The sequence below is a fragment of the Dipteris shenzhenensis genome, chromosome 33 (genome assembly GCF_047967505.1).
Source record: "Dipteris shenzhenensis isolate YYH24624 ecotype China chromosome 33, Dip_SZ_1.0, whole genome shotgun sequence".
NCBI lineage: Eukaryota > Viridiplantae > Streptophyta > Polypodiopsida > Gleicheniales > Dipteridaceae > Dipteris > Dipteris shenzhenensis.
The window spans coordinates 34,629,736-34,649,798 of record NC_141628.1 but is presented as its reverse complement, the minus strand read 5'-3'; the positions used below and the strand labels follow the sequence as shown (position 1 = coordinate 34,649,798).

At 44.2% G+C, this 20,063-nt stretch overlaps 1 protein-coding gene across 1 annotated transcript in view; it reads left to right on the top strand.

Moving 5' to 3' along the window:
* Window positions 1-20,063, top strand: part of LOC147880028 (uncharacterized) — a 66,907-nt gene that overhangs the window by 28,259 nt on the left and 18,585 nt on the right. The window contains exon 6 of the mRNA XM_087371643.1: window positions 3,144-3,240. Coding sequence (XP_087227769.1) covers window positions 3,144-3,240 — 97 coding nt within the window. The remainder of the gene's footprint in view (window positions 1-3,143; window positions 3,241-20,063) is intronic.

Sequence of the window (20,063 nt, the reverse complement as noted above, 5' to 3'; positions counted from 1 at the left end):
GTCATGCCATTTTTGACATGTGCTTTAAGATGAGTGTTTTGAATGCCTCTGTTTGTCAATCACTAATGTTTGTTTTAAGGCGTCAATACCACTCCGATTTGACTTCCTTTTTTACCATGAGATTCTTGGTGATTAGCTCTTCCCAATGATCCCTGATAAAGCTTTGCTATAAATTTTGTAAATGTCATTTATATTTTCTAGCAAATTTTCTTTGTTCAAGGAGGTGATAGCAAGAGGTTTTTGCATCTGCCAATTCTTTTTGCATATGCTTGATCATGTTCTTGCATTCTTTCACACTTAGTTGACGTGCTTTGGCTGCATCCCTTAGCTCTTCGTTGTTTCATCTCAATAATCCATTTCTTGCATGTCACATCTTATCCGTGCATTGGAGAACAACTTTTTTGAAGAAAAATATTCTTCTTAGGTGTCAGTCCATTTGGTGGTTGAAATTCACTTAAGGGCATTTTCTAGACCCTATGAGTGCTTTCCCATTTGCTTCCTCTTGTATATAGCATCTTTTGTTGTTTTGTTTTGTCTTGCATGGGCTGTGGCATAATCTGAATATGTTGATTTTCTTGTGTCTCTATAACCTGAAGGTGATCTGCAGGTTGCCAAATACAGATCTGAGCAGATGCCTCTATGACTTGTGGATCTGCATGTCATCGTCTTGTTTTTGCATTTTTTGTGTGTTCCAAGGCCTTTTGTATGTATTATCTCTTTCGGCATGCAAAATCACCCTTTTGTATATGTTACTTTCAATTGCCTTATCTATAGAGCAGTACTAGCAACAATTCTATGTACAAAGTCACATTCTTACAACCCAATTGCACATGACCTTATTGTAGCCATGGCCCTGCATTGGACAAGTGTCACTATCACACCTATTAGTCATGCCTCCGGTGGTCTGGTAAACATGGAGAGGAGATCCCCAAGTCTGATCTGTGCATTGACACGCTAACGGGTTTGTCGTGTCTCTCACTCTAGGCCTCGGCTATGCTGTCTCCCTGGGACGTGCTGGTCTGCGCTACATGATTGGAATAACTCAGTGATTACACTTTGAGTGGGATCTAAATGGGCACTAGCCTAAGACGCTCTCTATGTCATAGGACCTCATGAATGGAAGTCCCCAAACTCTTGGTAGAGACAGGTTTTGGTGTATGGGACTGCGGCAGCATAAAACCCATCATAGAGTGCTTGCGGCAGCAGTCACTAGGTATGGTCCATTGTGGTCTCCTAGCTGTGGTCCTGCAATAGATACTAAGGCCCTTGTTGGGTGCTATGCCAATAATCTCAAAACTCAATTTTTCAAAACTAGTGCTCAAAAAATACATATCCAGGTACCATGGTGGCTCTCCGATGGGATGCAAAGGTGTCTTGTATTTGTCAAGTCGTCTCTCACTGTGGCGAGGGGCGTGGTATCCGTGATCTCTATATCCATTGGGCCATATCAAGAGTGACACCTCGACTTGGACTGTCCCCTCTGAGGGGTGCTGAGATGGGCTAAACCTCCACCATTGTGCATGCTTTGGTCACTCTCTGCATCGTGCGGGGTCTCTGTGTCTTTGGCTCAGCCACTCCGCATCGTCTATTTACGCCGGTCCGCTATGCTCTCATGTCAGCTATCCGTTCCTCCTTTGCTCCACTATGTCTGGGGGCTGACTCAAATGCATAGTCTGTGACATGTCGCTGTTTCTAATCTATCTCAGTCTCCTGTGGTAGTGTCACCTCCTACTGTCTGATCTATTTGTCTCTGTGGCATCGCATCTCCATTAGATAGAAGCCAACGCAAACTTGGCCATGAAAGTGGATCATCCGAGAAAGTGGCCCGAAACCCCCTCCTAAAGGAGATATCGGTACTATCATCAAATCTCATAGTAGACTGGGCAAGTACTCCTCTGTCTCTGCCTTTGCTAATGTGCATAACATGCAATTTCGCTACTCTCTAGGCGTGCTTGTGGATCTCCCTGCCTCGAAACTCAGCTCATGGGACAAGACTCGCATCCGTTCGATGGCGATCCTCAATGCGTGTGAGACCCATCTGTCCTCCAAATATACGGGGTCTAATAATCACCCCATCCTCTGATACCCTCAAGAAGTCATATAGAACTAGATCTTCATGGGGAACTCCTGGTCCCCCTCCCAAGTCCGTGATGTATAGAGCTAGAGTAGATCTAATCGTATGGTACAAATAATCTCATCTCGTAGGATCGGGAGAGACGAGGCATCCAATCTATACTAGAAGGGGTGGGGGTCCATCTGAATACCTTGACTGGCAAACCGTCTTGATATGCTTGCGTACCAAGGTGTGCTAACTCCTCCCTTTGCTAGTCGTCTGGATGATTCTATTGCCAATCTCGATAGTCTCCAGCTAGGCAAGGCCCAAACCTTGTGAAGATATGTCACCCTTTGGAAGATGGCATCAATTTTGAGTGGTGTCACAGCGAACTCTGCCTGTACAATCTGATGATGGACTGAATGCTTACTCCGAGTCATCTGGGCCTCCATAATCACCTGTAGCCTCTCGAATCTCCGCCGATCAGTCGTCGATACATCACTCCCCTAGAAGGGTGCTGCATACATGGCTGTCGGCCTCCTCACAAGTGTATCGAATAGCTCTGCCTTCGTTAGAGGGTTCTGGAAGTGTGTGTGAAAGTTGTCACTCTAGTGGCTCTCGTGTAAGTTGTGCTTTGGCTGCGTGAGTCATCGGACCCGTGAAGACTGCCCCTAGATAGGTGTATGACTACATGATCTCAACCAGCTCCCCTTGGTAAGGGAAGCTATGTCAATGAAGTAGTGCCGTGAGGTGTGAAGCTCATAACCTTGGTCTTGAGGGGGGGGGGAGGGGGCGGGGGGGGAGAGAGAGAGAGAGACTATATGTAGGTTTGCAAGGAAGTTGGGAGAGCTGAGTGTGAGAGTGCCAGATCAAAACTTCAGTAGTCGTTCCCCACTTCCTCCTTGTTAGCCCTCTTGCTAGAAAGGTTTCTAGCGCTAATCCACTGATTTAGCTTATTTCCTTTTTTATTTACATGTATAAAGCTATATTTAGATAGTTTTATTGTGCAAGTCAGACTAACTTTCTATCTATTTTGTTTTTATTGCTTCACCTGTAAGTTATATTCAGTTTACCTTTCTGTTTTTAACAGAGTATATGCAGCATGTGATTGTCGATCATGTTTTGGAGATTCAAATGGTAAACGAAGAAAGGGACAACAAATCAAGAGAATTTTCCGTCCTTTCATGGTATGGCTAGAGCTGGGGTGGAATCATCTTAGTAGTATGGAAGGATTATAATTCAAGAAATGTAATGAAAAGTCCAATCTTCAGTTGAAGTCAGAGTGCCTTAATCTGCTGTTGTAGTCATTGCCCCTTTGGGATTTTGGATTTTGGACGTTTAGGATCATCAAACACAAAATTAAAAACCAAAGGAGGGAGCGTCAAAGCCCAATTCTTTCTTGTTATGTTTGTATTTATTATTGAATGTAAAGACATGTTATGAATGCTCCATGCATGCTCATGTGTGCTATCATGCAGAAATTGACATAGTATTGGCCCTCCAATGGGGAAGGGGTGCCCTCATGAGAGAATTTGTTTGTATTTAACCTCATGCAAAAAGTTACGCCTGAGTGCATGTTGACACCTGAAGAGGGTTATTCCTTCATTAATGCCCCTTGAGATGGATTATTCCTTCATTAGTGCCCCTTGAGATCACTCAAGGACCATCTTCCCATTTGAACCGACCCTTAGCCTAAGACTCTTAGACCTAGTGTTTAATGCATCCCGATGCACCCTTTTCCCTTTCCTAACCGCCTAGGACCCAGACACATGAGTGCATTTATTTATTAATAAATATTGGCCAATATACATGGTTTGTTGGTACAATCCGTACCATGCACTCCCATCACGCTTGGGGACCCCCAACTTGAGATCTAAGCCTCAACATAAGGCCATCCCAATAATCATAATGTCAATAATAACACTTTATCACATAGCCATGGCAATACTAATTAAATGTAATACCATTATGGCACCATTAATGCCCAGACAGCAATACGACTATATTTGTAGATGTCATCCATCATTACATTCTCTCCTGCCTCTATCGCAGTTGCCTTCGACTGCATGGCTTCCTGGTATAGCTTTAATATATTTGGGTACTCCTCAGAGAAACACTCTTCCATCTAGTGTGCATATGACGCCAGATGGTTCTTAAACTTCTGTAAGTACTGGATTCTCATTGGTTTACAGGGACCCTCTTTTTTTTTTCCAAGAAAACTACTTCATTAAGTATGAATGAAAACCGCGAGAGCAAGCTCAAATACGGGGATCCTTTTTTTTTTTCAAGAAAATTACTTCATTAAGTATGAATGAAAACCGCGAGAGCAAGCTCAAATGCGGGAGTACATCATGCAATGCATGAGGAAAAAACAGCTCAAAGTGAGCTAATAAAGAACCAAGGCGGAGGCTGAAAATGCCATCTCAACCCTAAAGGAAACTCAAAGAAGAAAGGAGATCCCCTCCAAACTCTTAAAAAAGTAACTCTCCTGGCAATGGCTGCTCTGGAGGATCCCTACATGCTCGCCCAAATGGCCATCAGAGTGTGTACTGTGTCAGTCCAAATACTAGCCATAGTCTGGGAAGGGTGAACCTAGATACCCTCCATCACCTCTGTACTCCTGGCTCTCCAAATATGTCAAGCTGCAATGCTAGCCAAAATCTCCCAAGACGTGTCTACTGAGGCATGAGCAGCTCTGAAAGGAGTGAGGGGAACATCCTAGAGGGAACAAGACTCCACTGAGTGTCGCCGTACAATGAGAGCTGGATCTGGATCATGTCCCTCGAAAAACACCTGTGGGCCAGTAAGAGATAACCAAGCCACTGAACCCCAAGTCATATAGAAAGGTGCTGTATGAAAGATGCTGAAAATCCTAGCAACACCTTTTTAGATCGTCCTCGCCTATCTGCACTCCCAAAGGCAATGTTGTAGTGACTCAACTGCCATGTGACAACGAGGACAAGTAGGGTCAGCCCCGAACCTGGATCTCCACAGGTTCACTGCAATCCCTCCATGAATAGAAAGCCAAAAGAAAAGAGTGATCTTTCTATTCCTGAGGGATTTCCAGAGCCTACGCCCAAAGTTCTTCCTTACAACTATGGAAATTTGAAAACTATCCCAATGTGGCGCTCTGAAGGGCCTCCAACCTCTACTGCTGAGCTGAAACCTCCGGGCATTTCTAACTGTGTAGCGAAAGAAGGGAAAGCTCTTCTCTCGGTGCCTCTCATCAATCCATTCCCACTCCCCTGGGTCCCACTGCAAAAACCTAATAGGGGAGGAACCACCATATAGCCATAGTCTCCAAGACCAGTGCAGGGAGAATAGGATCAGGGTCAAGATACCACTGTGAATCCCTGCCCCACTCCATGAATCCTGCAATCCTGACAGGCTGAAATGCAACCTCTAAAAGAATATCATCAGAAGATCAGATAAGTCTGCCTACTGAGTGAACATCAAAGACAAGGGTGTGCATCCTGCAATGCAATGATCTGTAACGGAATGCCCATCCCTGAGAACGCTCCCCACCAAGTGGACTCTGGCGGCATGCCATCTGTGTCAATCCACTCTGGCGGAATGGCTGCCTGTATCTGATGTATCCTGAGTGCACTCCCTTTGAGGTGGCCAACTGCTAAAAGTCTCCGATCCTATGGAAGTCTCATAAAAGGCCTGCCAAGCATCTACAGTAGAGGCAGGTCCTCTCTCCCATCTAGAACACTGCATATAATGTGACACTCCAAGTGGCCTGCCATGATGATTCATTCCACATGACTGGCTGCCTTTGAATCTCTTCACGAGAAGTGGGTGGAACTCTGCGAAGTCCCAAGCTTTCAAAATAGCAGCCATGAGAGGGGAAGGGGGGGATTTGAGATGGGCTGAAGTAAATATCCATCTGCTGCTGTATGCATGGATCAAAGGGGTGTCAGCCCTCTATAGATCAGCCCACAGCCACGTTCTTATTGGTGGAGTCAGGGGAGACAGGTTTGAGAACCAGATCAGCCCGTTAGGGATGTCCCCTAGCCCCCTTTTTATTCCTTTTTGTGGCTGAGGCTATGAGCTATTACATTAGAGCTCAAATTGCAATCGTAGGGCTCAAGCTTCCTTTGAGGCAGGAGGATGAGCTCTTAGACAGTGAGTTGGCACGTGACACAGCTGTATTTTTGGATTGTACTCCACAGACACTGAATTCTTTCAGGACAACATTAGATTTGTTTTGCATTGCGGCAGGTGCACACATTAATTGGAACAAATCCAATGGCTTTTGGATCAGTGATGAGGAGAGTAAGCCAGACTTGACCTTGCATCCAGACTTGTGGTTGTGAACCAAGTATTGTTGGCCACTGCTTGGTTTGTTTGCTCATGTTGGTGCAGATCTAGAGGTTGTGTCGCTCAGCTCATGAGACCTATCAGGAACTTCCTATGGAGCGGTTTAGATGGCACCTCAAATGTTGTAGTCAAGGTGGCTTGGGAGACCCTCATTCTCCGCACAGGAGAAGGGGGTCTCAATATTATTGACCCGAGCTTGTAGTGTATGGCCTTGCTCTGCAAGTTTGTAGTACGTGGATTGATGCCTGGACAGGAGCCCTGGAAGGATTTTTTCTCACGCAGCATTAAGTCTTGCACCCCTTCTCCAAAACGAGTAAGTGTGCCCTCCAGAAAGCCCCAGTCTACCCTGTCATAAGCTTTCTCAAAGTCCAAGAGTAGAATGGCCAGCCTGTGGCCATTATGCATGGCCCAATCCGAAGGCTCCCAAAATGAGAAGATGTTATCAAAGATGCTCCTGCCATGTACAAAACCCGTTTGCGTATCATGGATAAGATTTGGTAGAAAGGGCTGCAGACGAAGGCTGATAGCTTTAGCTAGGATTTTGTACAAGGTACCCAGCAAGGTAATCGGTCTCCACTGAGACACTCAATTCCTACAACCCCCTTTTGGAATCAAATGAATGAGGCCCTCTGTAAGTGAGTCTAGCATCTCACCCGAGTCCCATACACCCTACAAGGCTGAGGTAATGTGATCCCCAATCTGATCCCTAAAAGTAATAAAAAATTAGGGGTAAGTCCATCTGAACCAGGACACTTGTCCCTTGTGAAGGGCAGAGAGAGCAACTCTACGTTAGTGAAGGGTGCATCAAGTGAAACAGTTATCCCCTGTCACCAACCCAAGTAAGTGTGAGGGAAAGAGAGAGGGGTGGAACGTTAGGAGACAGAGAGAGAGAGAGACACAAGGGAGTGTGGGTGTGTAAAATGTGTTGAGCCACACCACAAACTCAAAGGTTTTATTAGGATTAGGGATTCACCCTATGACTGTCTTAAGACAGTCATAGGGGTCATAACTTTTAAAGGGTGGCAATGTGCCTTTACCCCAACAACCTCCCACCTAAAGGCCAATGTGCCTAAAGGGGAGAAAAGAATAAAAATTACAGCAATATACAGTTACCTTATACAAGACCATAAAATAAGAATGGTCTCATCCTAATCCCATGATGTGGCGACAATGTGTAAACCGCTCTGTAGGCAAGCTCTTAGTGAGCAAATCTGCAGGATTATCATCAGTATGCACCTTCACAAGCTCAAGCCGCTTGTCTTCCAGTATCTCCCTGATGAAATGGTATTTCACATCTATGTGCTTGGTCTTCTGATGAAAGACTGGATTCTTTGCCAGCATGATAGCACTCTAACTATCACAATGCAAAACTGGCATATCTCCTGTAATGCCCAAATCTCCCACCAGCCGAGTAAGCCATATTGCTTCCTTGCAAGCCTCAATGGCTGCAACATATTCAGCTTCAGTGGTTGACAGTGCAATGCATTTCTGCAACCGAGACACCCATGATATAGCACCTCCTGCAAATGTGAAAATATAACCGGTAGTAGACTTCCGGTTATCTGCATTCCCTGCATAGTCTGAATCTGTAAAACCATGCACCAATGCATCCTGCCTACCATAGCATATGCACAAGTCTTTGGTACCCTTGAGATACCTCAAGACACCTTTCACTGCTTCCCAGTGCCGCTTGCCTGGATTTGCCATATACCTGCTGATGACTCCCACCGCAAAAGCAATATCCGGACGAGTGGCAACCATGGCATTGTGACATGAAGTCGGGGGTAATAAACTTCACGCACCTCTTCACTTCCTGCAGCATTCGAACTGACTGCCAAAGATACTTATCATTGAGAATGAGACATCAGAAAAAAAGATTTTATGCCAAGATACCACACCATACTTTCCTCCCTTAGATGAGAATGAAGATGGTAACATCCCAAGTGATGTTGTAGTCAAGCATAGGGAGAAGGAAAGGATCAGCAGAGGCCATAATCTCAGCAAGCCGGTCTGCACCAAAGAGAAGAGCGATACGTTGTTGAAAGAAGATCTTGCGGCTCAACATGACATGAAGTGATATATATCGAGGAGTTTGAAGGGGCTGATTAGGTCGGATGGGTAGATTCCGAGAAAACATTGCACCTCCTTCATAGACACCTTTATACTTAGCTCAAAACACTCTACAAACTGTCATTAGACACAGAGGCCTATAACTTTCAGTAGAGACATGATATCAAAGATTCAAGTACACAAAGAGATGCGCCTTGAGATGGGCTTCGCGCTGATATAAGTTTCATTGAAAACAGACAGACGTTGAAGAGATATGGACAGTTTACTAGAAGGGGGTAAAAACTGTCATGAAAACAGACTATCAAACACAGAGACTCATAACTTTTTGCAGCAGTATCTGATTCAAGATCTGATTATATAGGAACATGCGCCTTGAAGAGAGCTTCGCGCTGATATAAATTTCATTACAATCGGACTACCGAGCAGAAAGTTATGAGCAAAACACTAACAGGGGGTCAAACTGTCATGAAAACTACCCTCCACCCAGGCTAATTTCGCCTGAGCAGGATGCTCCCTCAAGACTCCACCTTCATCAACGATCCACCCCTCATAGATTTCGCCTAGAAGAAGGGAAGAAGTTTGCATACTGGCTCGGGAAACAAATGGACCATGTGTGCACAGTGAGCAGCCGAATAGAAAGAACTTTTAAGGCTTTGAAAGAAAGAAAAAGAAAGAGACACTCAAGAGAGAGAGAACCTGAAGTGACCTTCATTACAAATAGAGTGAGAATCCACCTCAACACTACAAACCCAAGGGAGAAGAAGAGGTTTCATACATACAAGAGGGAGCGGAAGCTCCAAGACTACTCATAGAGAGAGAATAAACTAGAGAGAGAAGGACTCAAGAGTCTACATAAGAGAATATCTACAAGAGGAAGAGAAGGCTCATGGAAGAGGCTTGGGGAGACTAGAACTACAGCAACATAAGGCCCAATGGTGGAAGAGATCCTGCTGAACAAGGGAGAGGAGGGCTCCTTTTATAGAGATTTTGTTACCCTGCTTCACCCATTTACAATTGCTGCGTGTAGATTCCTTCCCCCATCAATCACATAAGCACGTATGTCACCATCCATGTCCTTTTTGGCTACTCTTGCCATGTGTCCCATCACAAGATGCTCAAGACTCTTAAAATATTGAGAAAGTCAAGAGTCTCCTCACATGGAGCCCATAGGGACTCTCTTTTCCACATGTCCACATCCTCCTTATTCCACATAGGAATTCTAGAAGGATTCCTCTTGACTTCATACTCCTCCACATGCCTTCCACACGCTTGGCATGTGGCCTCTCTTATATTATTGGAACACATGGACATGAGCCCACCTCTTTATGTGACTCACTCTTTCTATCTTCTAAAAAACTCATAATATCCCATACACAAATAACTCTCACCCCATACCAAGGTATTTATAATTCATACCTATGGTATTTACAATGAGCCATTCCACTCATCCTCTCAATCCCATACAATATCATAGAAAATAGAAATAAGTGAGAGCCGCTAGGCTATCACTTTATACTCAAACCTTTATCAAACATAGAGAAAAACAATATCAATGCCGAGTTAAAAATATCAATTTTTGGCGTCACATCTTTCCCCCCCCAGCAGATCCTCTCTAGTTTAGAGAGGGTCTGCTGGCCCTCAAGGTGGTCGAGCATAGAAGAATTTAAGGCGATACTCATTGGTGCGTCCGGGTATCACCATGCCATCAACATCCTCAAGCTGATAGGTTCCATTCGTGACATTCATATACATCCTTATGAAGGCGTGGCCAAAAGTAACCAATCTCTGCTTCTGTTGTGGAGTTAACCCTCGAGGCAACATGTCTTCTTCCACATATTCCTGAACATCTTGTAGTTTTGGCCATCCAGTGTCTACCCAAAAAACCTCCCCCCGGTCTGGCACTACAGTGGCTTTAGCTAACTCATCTGCCCTTTGATTTTCTTTTCTGTTTATATGAACAAACCTGCAAAAATCAAACCGACTACATTGTGCCATAGCCTTTTGATTAGGCTCCTTCAAATGAGGACTTCTTATCTTGTAATGCCCTTGCATTTGCTTAAGCTGAGAATCTCCTCTTACTTCCAATTCTTTAACTTGACTTTGAAGACAACCCTCCAAACCAAGAATCAAAGCATTATACTCAGCTGCATTGTTAGTTGTGATACCTGGAAGCTCTTGTCCTCTTGCCCATACCTCTTGACCTTCAGGATTCATCAAGACTATCCCCCCGGCTCCTTGTTGGCATGAAGGACTAAAAGCCCCATCAAAATACAAAACAAAAGCTGTTGGTGGTGTATCCCTTTCATCTTTAATGTTCTCCTTACATTTCTTTTCTTCTCTTAGATCCTCCTGCCCTGTGAGCAAATCTGCCATAGTGGACCTAGTGGTATTTTCAGTGACAAAAGAGAAAGAGAACTCTTGAAGCTCTGACAACAATTTTGCAAATCTCCCCCCAGGATTAGGCTTGCGAACTAGATAGGCTAATACAGACTGAGAGGTAAGGAAGAAAAATGGTCGAGGTAATAAATAGGAGCGAAACTTTCTGACAGAAAACACCAAAGAGAGAGCTTGCTGCTCCATTTCTTCATACCTTGTTTCCACATCTGTAAGCTGTCGGCTGGCATAATAGATGGGTTGCATTCTACCTGCCTCTTCTTTTTGTAGCAATACAGCACCAACTGAATGCAAAGATACACTTGGATTTACATAAAAGTCTTGAGACCAATCAGGGGGCTTCAATATTGGGCCCTTACTCATGGCCTCCTTAAGTTGCTGGAAAGACTCTTGTTGCTCCATACCCCACTGGAAAGAAACTCCTTTTCTTGTCAACAAGTCTATGGGATGCACTATCTCTGTGAAATCATCACAAAAGCGTTGATAATACTTGATCTTTCCTAGAATTCTGCGAACACCAGTGACACTCTCAGGACTTGGCAATGCCATGATTGCTTGAACCTTGTCAGGATCCATTTGCAAGCCTTCTTGAGACACAATATGCCCCAACAAGACTACTTTTGTTTGAGCCAAATGACACTTGCTAGGATTTAGACACCCTTTTGCTTCATCAATCCTAGCTAAGGCCATCTTTAACTTCTCCATGTGATCTATGCGCCGAGAATAAATGCAAAAATCATCCAAAAACACCCGTATGAACTTTCCCAAGTAAGGCTCCAGGACTTGACTCATGAACCTTTGAAATGTAGCTGGTGCATTGGTCAACCCAAAAGGCATCACTCTGTAAGCAAAAACTCCCCAAGGTGTGACAAATGATGTTTTCTTTTGATCTTCCTCCCGAATACGAATTTGAAAGTACCCAGAATACCCATCACATACAGAATACATCTCATGCCCTGCTACTTGGTCTAGTATTTCATCTTGGAATGGCAAAGGAAAATGATCCCTCTTAGTGCATGCATTCAAAGGACGAAAGTCCACACAAACTCGCCACTTATTTCCTTTCTTTGGTGTGACAACTACAGGAGATATCCATTCTGAATCATCAACAGGAAAGATGAATCCCACCTCAAGTAGTTGTGTTACCTCTTTCTTTAGTGCCTCAGCTTGGATCACTCCCAATCGCCTTAAGCGTTGCACAACTGGCTTGCTTTCTGGCTTCAACTCAATCTTGTGCTCCACAAGAGAGACTTGCCGAACCTGTGAATAGCTTGTTGCAAAGAGACATGGAAAATCATCTAGCATATCTAAGTACTGGAGCTTCTCACTACCTGATAGAGAATCACCAAGAAGCTCTTCATTGCGTTGGCGTCGTTTAATGTGCTCCACATCCTCCACATGAAGTGTCTCTACAGGATCTTCTTGCACCACCACCTTGTTCCTTACTGACTCATCCCGATCAGCACCAAGACAAAGACCAAAGGCCACTCCTTCCACCTCACCCTCTGAGTTGGACTCCTCGGAGCTACACCCTGTCTCTTCTTCTTCATCGGTTAAGTCAGAGCTTGAACACTCTGATGTTGAAGACTCCTCCTTGACAACTTCCTTTTTGCGGCTTCTGATGTTGTAGCGCACCTTCTTATCATTTCCCTGCAAAATCAATTCTCCAGTATTCCACTTTTGAACAGCCTTCACCTTGCGTAGCCAAGGCCTTCCCAAAATCAATGGATAGGCACGTGCATCTGGCTTGGTAGGGATCACCTGAAAAGTAGTTGGCACAGAAATTCCACATACATCCACTTCTAGATTCTTCACAACTCCCAAGGTCTTAACCCTAGTGTTGTCAGCCAATTTGATGCGATAAGGAGAGGTAGTACTAGAGTATTTTAAATCAGCATCAATCATGGTCTTCTCACTCATGACATTAATCGATGCACCTCCATCAATGTACACATTAGAAATCACTTGACCATCAATGATCACATCAACCACAGGTACATCATCACCAACATCTATATCTACCTTTTGAACAACAGGATTGGCACTTTTCTTCTTTTTCTTCTTTGACACCCTTGTGCTTGCTAGTTTTCCCCATTCCTTTTGTAGTTTTGGAGACAAAGCAAATAATTGACCAAAGGTGATATGAGCTTCCTTTTCTTTAAGGTCGGACAATAAGTCATAGCTTCCAATTCCTTGTCCTAAAGGAAAGTCTGACTGGCTAATTCTCCTTCTAGATGCCTTCTTTTTCTTACTACGGTGTTCCTCTTCCTGATGTTCCTCATCTACTTCTTCCTTGCTTTCTTCTTCTTCTTTTGCTTTACCACGCCCCCATTTAGCCATCATTACCTCTCTTTCCTCATCCCCTGAAGAAGCTTCTAACAAGGATACTTGTTTTTCTTCTTTCTTTCTCAATCTAGGACACTCGGGGCGATAGTGACCTTTTTCATTACATTCATAGCAAGTGACCCCACTCCTATCTCGAGGCCTATCTTCATTCTTTGGTGCTCTAGGTTGTCAAGCATTAACCAAATGCAATTTCAAATCAGCAAACTCTGCCATCAATTGGGAGATATTATGATCTCACTCAGAGGATTTTGGTACCTGAGGAGTGCCCATTACCTCCACCTTAGAAGTTGAAGCTGTTGAAGACACAAAAGAGGATTCGATCTTTAGAGAAGCTTCTTTCTTAGTTGCAATGCGAAGCGCCTCCACATATGTTGTTGGATCTTTACTCATTACTTTTGAGCGAAGATGAGGCTCCAAAGCCATAACAAATTTGCTCATCTTTAAGTGCTCCATCCCTGAGAGACTTTGAGGGGCCGATGATGCAGATGCCACAGCTCGCAAAGCTGCCCTTTCATACCTTGTCCATATCGGATTGCCAACGCAGAGACCAACTCACCCTCTCCTTGACAGAACCGGTCCAACTGCAACATCAAAGCATTTGGCGACTCCACTGCCCCAAATCTCTGCTTCATTGCTGCCACCACTTGGTCCCAGTCCTCCTTGGAAGAGTCCGGCAAGGTCTCATGCCAACTCAAGGCTACACCTTCAAGAAAATCAGGCAAAATCTCCGCCCGATCCTTCATGGACCATCTAGAAAGCCGGCATCCTCGAACAAAATCCCGAAGATAAGACTCCGGGTCTTCCCCTTGGGTCCCTCGAAACACTGGAATCTTCACCATGATGAAACACAAAAAGGAAACACCAAGATTTAAATAATATCCCAAACAAGATCCGAACAAGATCCCACAGAGCCTTAGTATACCAAGACCAACTGATTATGCATAACCACTTGTTGAAAACCCTCCACAATGTGATCCTCAACAAAATCTTCAAAAATAAGTGACCAACCAACACCATGAAAACATTGTGTATACATGCATTCTAGAATCACCCTTCTCACAATAGGAAGTGCACCTAAAAGCTTCAAGATATTGTAATCTTCATCATTTGCATAGCAAAAGAAGTCAACAGCATTAAGAATCACCACTCCACTGTTATAGTCCAAAACTACCCAAAGACTCAACTCTTCTTCACACCAAGCTGCCAGTGCATGGAACAATCCCCAATCTATCATTGTGCCTGCTGCCGGCGTTGTCGATTCACCAACATATTCAACAATGCAAACATAAAGGATATGATCATGGTGACTGTGCAAATAGCTTGAGCATCACCTTCACAATCTTCAAGTTCTCTTAAACGGGTTGCAATCTCTTCTAACGGAGTTCTTCCAGGCATCTTCTTTATCTCATACAAACACATGCCTCTTCTAGGCATAGCATGCAATCAAGTAGTCCCGAGACCGTTTAGTAAGGTGGGATGAATCCAATACCAAACATACCCGGCGTCTCCACCAAAAGATGTGACATGAAGTCGGGGGTAATAAACTTCACGCACCTCTTCACTTCCTGCAGCATTCGAACTGACTGCCAAAGATACTTATCATTGAGAATGAGACATTAGAAAAAAAGATTTTATGCCAAGATACCACACCATACTTTCCTCCCTTAGATGAGAATGAAGATGGTAACATCCCAAGTGATGTTGTAGTCAAGCATAGGGAGAAGGAAAGGATCAGCAGAGGCCATAATCTTAGCAAGCCGGTCTGCACCAAAGAGAAGAGCGATACGTTGTTGAAAGAAGATCTTGCGGCTCAACATGACATGAAGTGATATATAGCGAGGAGTTTGAAGGGGCTGATTAGGTCGGATGGGTAGATTCCGAGGAAACATTGCACCTCCTTCATAGACACCTTTATACTTAGCTCAAAACACTCTACAAACTGTCATTAGACACAAAGGCCTATAACTTTCAGTAGAGACATGATATCAAAGATTCAAGTACACAAAGAGATGCGCCTTGAGATGGGCTTCGCGCTGATATAAGTTTCATTGAAAACAGACAGACATTGAAGAGATATGGAGAGTTTACTAGAAGGGGGTAAAAACTGTCATAAAAACAGACTATCAAACACAGAGACTCATAACTTTTTGCAGCAGTATCTGATTCAAGATCTGATTATATAGGAACATGCGCCTTGAAGAGAGCTTCGCGCTGATATAAATTTCATTACAATCGGACTACCGAGCAGAAAGTTATGAGCAAAACACTAACAGGGGGTCAAACTGTCATGAAAACTACCCTCCACCCAGGCTAATTTCGCCTGAGCAGGATGCTCCCTCAAGACTCCACCTTCATCAACGATCCACCCCTCATAGATTTCGCCTAGAAGAAGGGAAGAAGTTTGCATACTGGCTCGGGAAACAAATGGACCATGTGTGCACAGTGAGCAGCCGAATAGAAAGAACTTTTAAGGCTTTGAAAGAAAGAAAAAGGAAGAGACACTTAAGAGAGAGAGAACCTGAAGTGACCTTCATTACAAATAGAGTGAGAATCCACCTCAACACTACAAACCCAAGGGAGAAGAAGAGGTTTCATACATACAAGAGGGAGCGGAAGCTCCAAGACTACTCATAGAGAGAGAATAAACTAGAGAGAGAAGGACTCAAGAGTCTACATAAGAGAATATCTACAAGAGGAAGAGAAGGCTCATGGAAGAGGCTTGGGGAGACTAGAACTACAGCAACATAAGGCCCAATGGTGGAAGAGATCCTGCTGAACAAGGGAGAGGAGGGCTCCTTTTATAGAGATTTTGTTACCCTGCTTCACCCATTTACAATTGCTGCGTGTAGATTCCTTTTCCCATCAATCACATAAGCACGTATGTCACCATCCATGTCCTTTTTGGCTACTCTTGCCATGTGTCCCATCACAAGATGCTCAAGACTCTTAAAATATTGAGAAAGTCAAGAGTCTCCTCACATGGAGCCCATAGGGACCCTCTCTTTTCCACATGTCCACATCCTCCTTATTCCACATAGGAATTCTAGAAGGATTCCTCTTGACTTCACACTCCTCCACATGCCTTCCACACGCTTGGCATGTGGCCTCTCTTATATTATTGGAACACATGGACATGAGCCCACCTCTTTATGTGACTCACTCTTTCTATCTTCTAAAAAACTCATAATATCCCATACACAAATAACTCTCACCCCATACCAAGGTATTTATAATTCATACCTATGGTATTTACAATGAGCCATTCCACTCATCCTCTCAATCCCATACAATATCATAGAAAATAGAAATAAGTGAGAGCCGCTAGGCTATCACTTGATACTCAAACCCTTATCAAACATAGAGAAAAACAATATCAATGCCAAGTTAAAAATATCAATTTTTGGCGTCACAGCATACATCAAAGAACCAACTGCAGATGCATACGGAACCTTGGCCATCTCAGCCTTATCATCATCTGATCTGGGGCTGTCCTTATGGCTGAGTTTTAAATGAGGAGGCAATGGGTTACTAATAGACTTCCCCCCCTCCATTGTAAACCTCTGCAGTACTTTGTTAATGTACTCCTCCTGTGACAGAAACAAAAGTCCCTTGGACTTGTCACGAATAATCCGCATACCAAGAATATGGTTTGCATCACCCAAGTCTTTCATGTCAAAGGACTTATGCAGTTGCTTCTTCAAAGTACTAATCTCCTGCTGAGATTTGCTGGCAATTAGCATGTCATCCACATATAGAATGAGTAGCATCAAACTGCCATCCTTTGCCCGTTTGGTGTACAAGCAGTGATCGGTCTCACACCTATGATATCCTTGGGACTGCATGAAGGCATCAAACTTCTTGTACCATTCCCTTGGCGCCTGCTTGAGTCCATACAAGCTCCTCTTGAGCTTACACACAAGCTGCGCTTTCCCTTTAACAGCATATCCCTCTGGCTGACTCATGTAGATCTCATCATGGAGATCTCCGTGAAGAAAAGCAGTCTTCACATCCATCTGACATAAATCCATGTCCTCATGAGCGACAAGAGCTAACACTGCTCTCAAAGTAGTCATCTTGACTACAGGAGAAAAGATCTCATCAAAGTCAATGCCCTTCTCCTGCTTAAATCCCTTGGCAACCAATCTGGCCTTATACCTCGGTAAAGCATTTGAATCCACTTTGACTTTGTAAACCCACTTGCACGGCAAAACCTTTCTGCCTACAGGTAGCTGCACCAAGTCCCATGTATCATTTTGAAGTAGGGAGTCCATTTCTGATTGCATGGCTTTCTCCCACTTCCTTTTCTCTGTTCTTCCCATAGCTTCCCTGAAGCTGGAAGGCTCACCACAATCTGTCAGCATGATAAAATCAGCCACATTATTGGCTCCTGGAACAAACCTGTCAGGAGGCCGTTGTACACGGGTGCTCCTCCTAACAAAATGTTCCGTATTAGGCTGCTGTCTAGCCTGTTCGTCATGCATGACGGGTGGCTGTACCACCATATTTGGCTGTTCTACAGCGCCATTTGCTGGCATATCCAGTGGTGCATCATTGGCAAAATTGTCTGGCTGATTTTCAGCCTGTATACCCTCTTGAGCAGGGTTATTTACAGCAGCCTGCTGCTGCATATTAGTGGGCATTCTTTGCTGTCCGACATCATCATAAACAACCCTCCTGTATTCCACAGGTTGCACGGGTTCTTTGTGTACACTATCCTCTTTAAAGATGACGTCATTGCTGCGTATAATCTTCCCATAACCTGTACCCATAACCTGTCCCATAACCTGTACTCCATTTCACCTTCGTCACCGTAACCCATGAAGATGCATCTGAAAGACTTTGGCTTCAGTTTGGTGCGCAGTTCTTTGCGTACATGAGCAAAGCACTCGCAGCCAAACACACGTAAGTGCTTATATGAAGGTGGCTTGCCAGACCACACCTCCTCTGGCACTTTCAACTCCAAAGCCTTGTTCGGCGACCTGTTAATTAGGTGAACTGCTGTTTGCACGGCTTCTGCCCAAAAGCCATGGGGCAATGCAGCATAAGACAACATACATCCAACTTTCTCCTGAATAGTTTGATTCATCCGCTCACTCACACCATTTTGAGATGCATTATGAGGGGCTGTGAGTTCCTGTTTAATGCCCTTAGCTTCGCATAACTGTACAAAAGCATGTGACGCATACTCACCCCCATTATCGGATCTGAGGCATTTCAACCTGCGTCCTGTCCGATTCTCAACCTGAGCGACAAACTTCTTGAAAGCATCTAAGGCATCGCTCTTATGCTTCAAGAAATAGACCCACACTTTGCGTGTGGCATCATCAATAAAAGTAAAGAAATACATTGCACCCCCTAGTGATAGCTGTGGCATCTCACACAAATCAGTGTGCACTAGATCAAGCGGTGCTCTATTTTGGGGAGTTCTCCTCTTATGAGGAGTCATAGAATGCTTTCCAAAAATGCAATGATCACAAGTAGGCAAATCTGAAAATGAAAGAGACGGCAGATAACCCAAACGTGACAATTCTTGCATTCCTTTAACGGACATGTGTCCCAACCGGCTATGCCACAATGAAACCTTCGGCAGCTCGGTTATGGCAACAACATGATTACCTACACTGGAAACATAAAGAGGGTACAAGGTATCACTCTTATAACCCTCAGCCACTACAACCTGGCCATCAGTAATCACCCATTTGGAATCCCCAAATGTGGTGTGGTACCACTGTCATCCAACAAGCCAGTGCTAATCAGATTTTTCTTGATTTGCGGCACATGGCGAACACCATCAAGCATATCTGTATACTGCCAATCCCTGCAATGTGACATGCATAGTTGTTCCCAAGGTGAACAACTCCATGAGTACCTGTGTAGGAAGTAAACCACTCCCTATGAGGCGTAACATGAAAAGAAGCACCTGAATCCAAGAGCCAGGTGTGCATGTCATGGCCATCAACAACCAATGTATGTGCAATTACAGCAGAAGAACATAATGCATCATGTCTGTCACTGTCACTGTCCTCTGCTGCAACATTCACTGCATCCAAGTCATCTGCCTTGGCCTTGCCTTTGCCTTTGCTTCCACTGCCTGCATCCTTTGTCTCAGCCTTCTTGGCTTTCTGATCCCGTATAAACTTGAAGCACTTAGACTTCACATGTCCCTTCTTGCCACAGTAAAAGCATTCAATATCCTTTTTGCCACGGGAATGACTGCGGGATTTGGACTTGCCAGCAGATCTCCCCTTCTGCTAAGTCCTACCTCTTTCCTGTATCTGCAAAGCATTGGAAGACTTGCTGCCCATATTGTTCTTCCTGCTCATCTCCTCCATAAGGAGAGAGCTCTCCACATCAGCATACATAAGAGTGACATTTGAATTTGACAAAGTGGTCTTGAAAGTGTCCCAACTCTCAGGGAGGGTACACAACAAGAAAGTAGCCTTGAACTCCTCATCAAGGTTCAATCCCTGTGCAATAAGCTGTGTAAAGATGGCATTGAACTCACTCAAGTGTGAGGTCATAGCTGTACCTTCCTTCATGCGAAGGTCGACAAGCTTCTTCAACCAATAAACCTTACTGGCTGAGCTCTTTTGGGCATACAATTCTTCTAGCCTCTGCCATAAGCCATAAGAGGTCTTTTCTGTCTGAACATTGAACACAAGAGAATCAGTGAGAGTATTCATGATAGCTGCCCTTGCGGACAAATCAAGCTCCTCCCACTCATCATCTGCCATCCCAGATGGCTTAACACCCTTCACCCTTATGGGCTTAGAAACCTTCTTTAGCAGAAGTACATTCAAACACTGTTCTGCCCATAATGCATAATTGTGTGCCCCTTCCAATTTCTTTATGTTCAATATTGAGGATTCACTTCCCC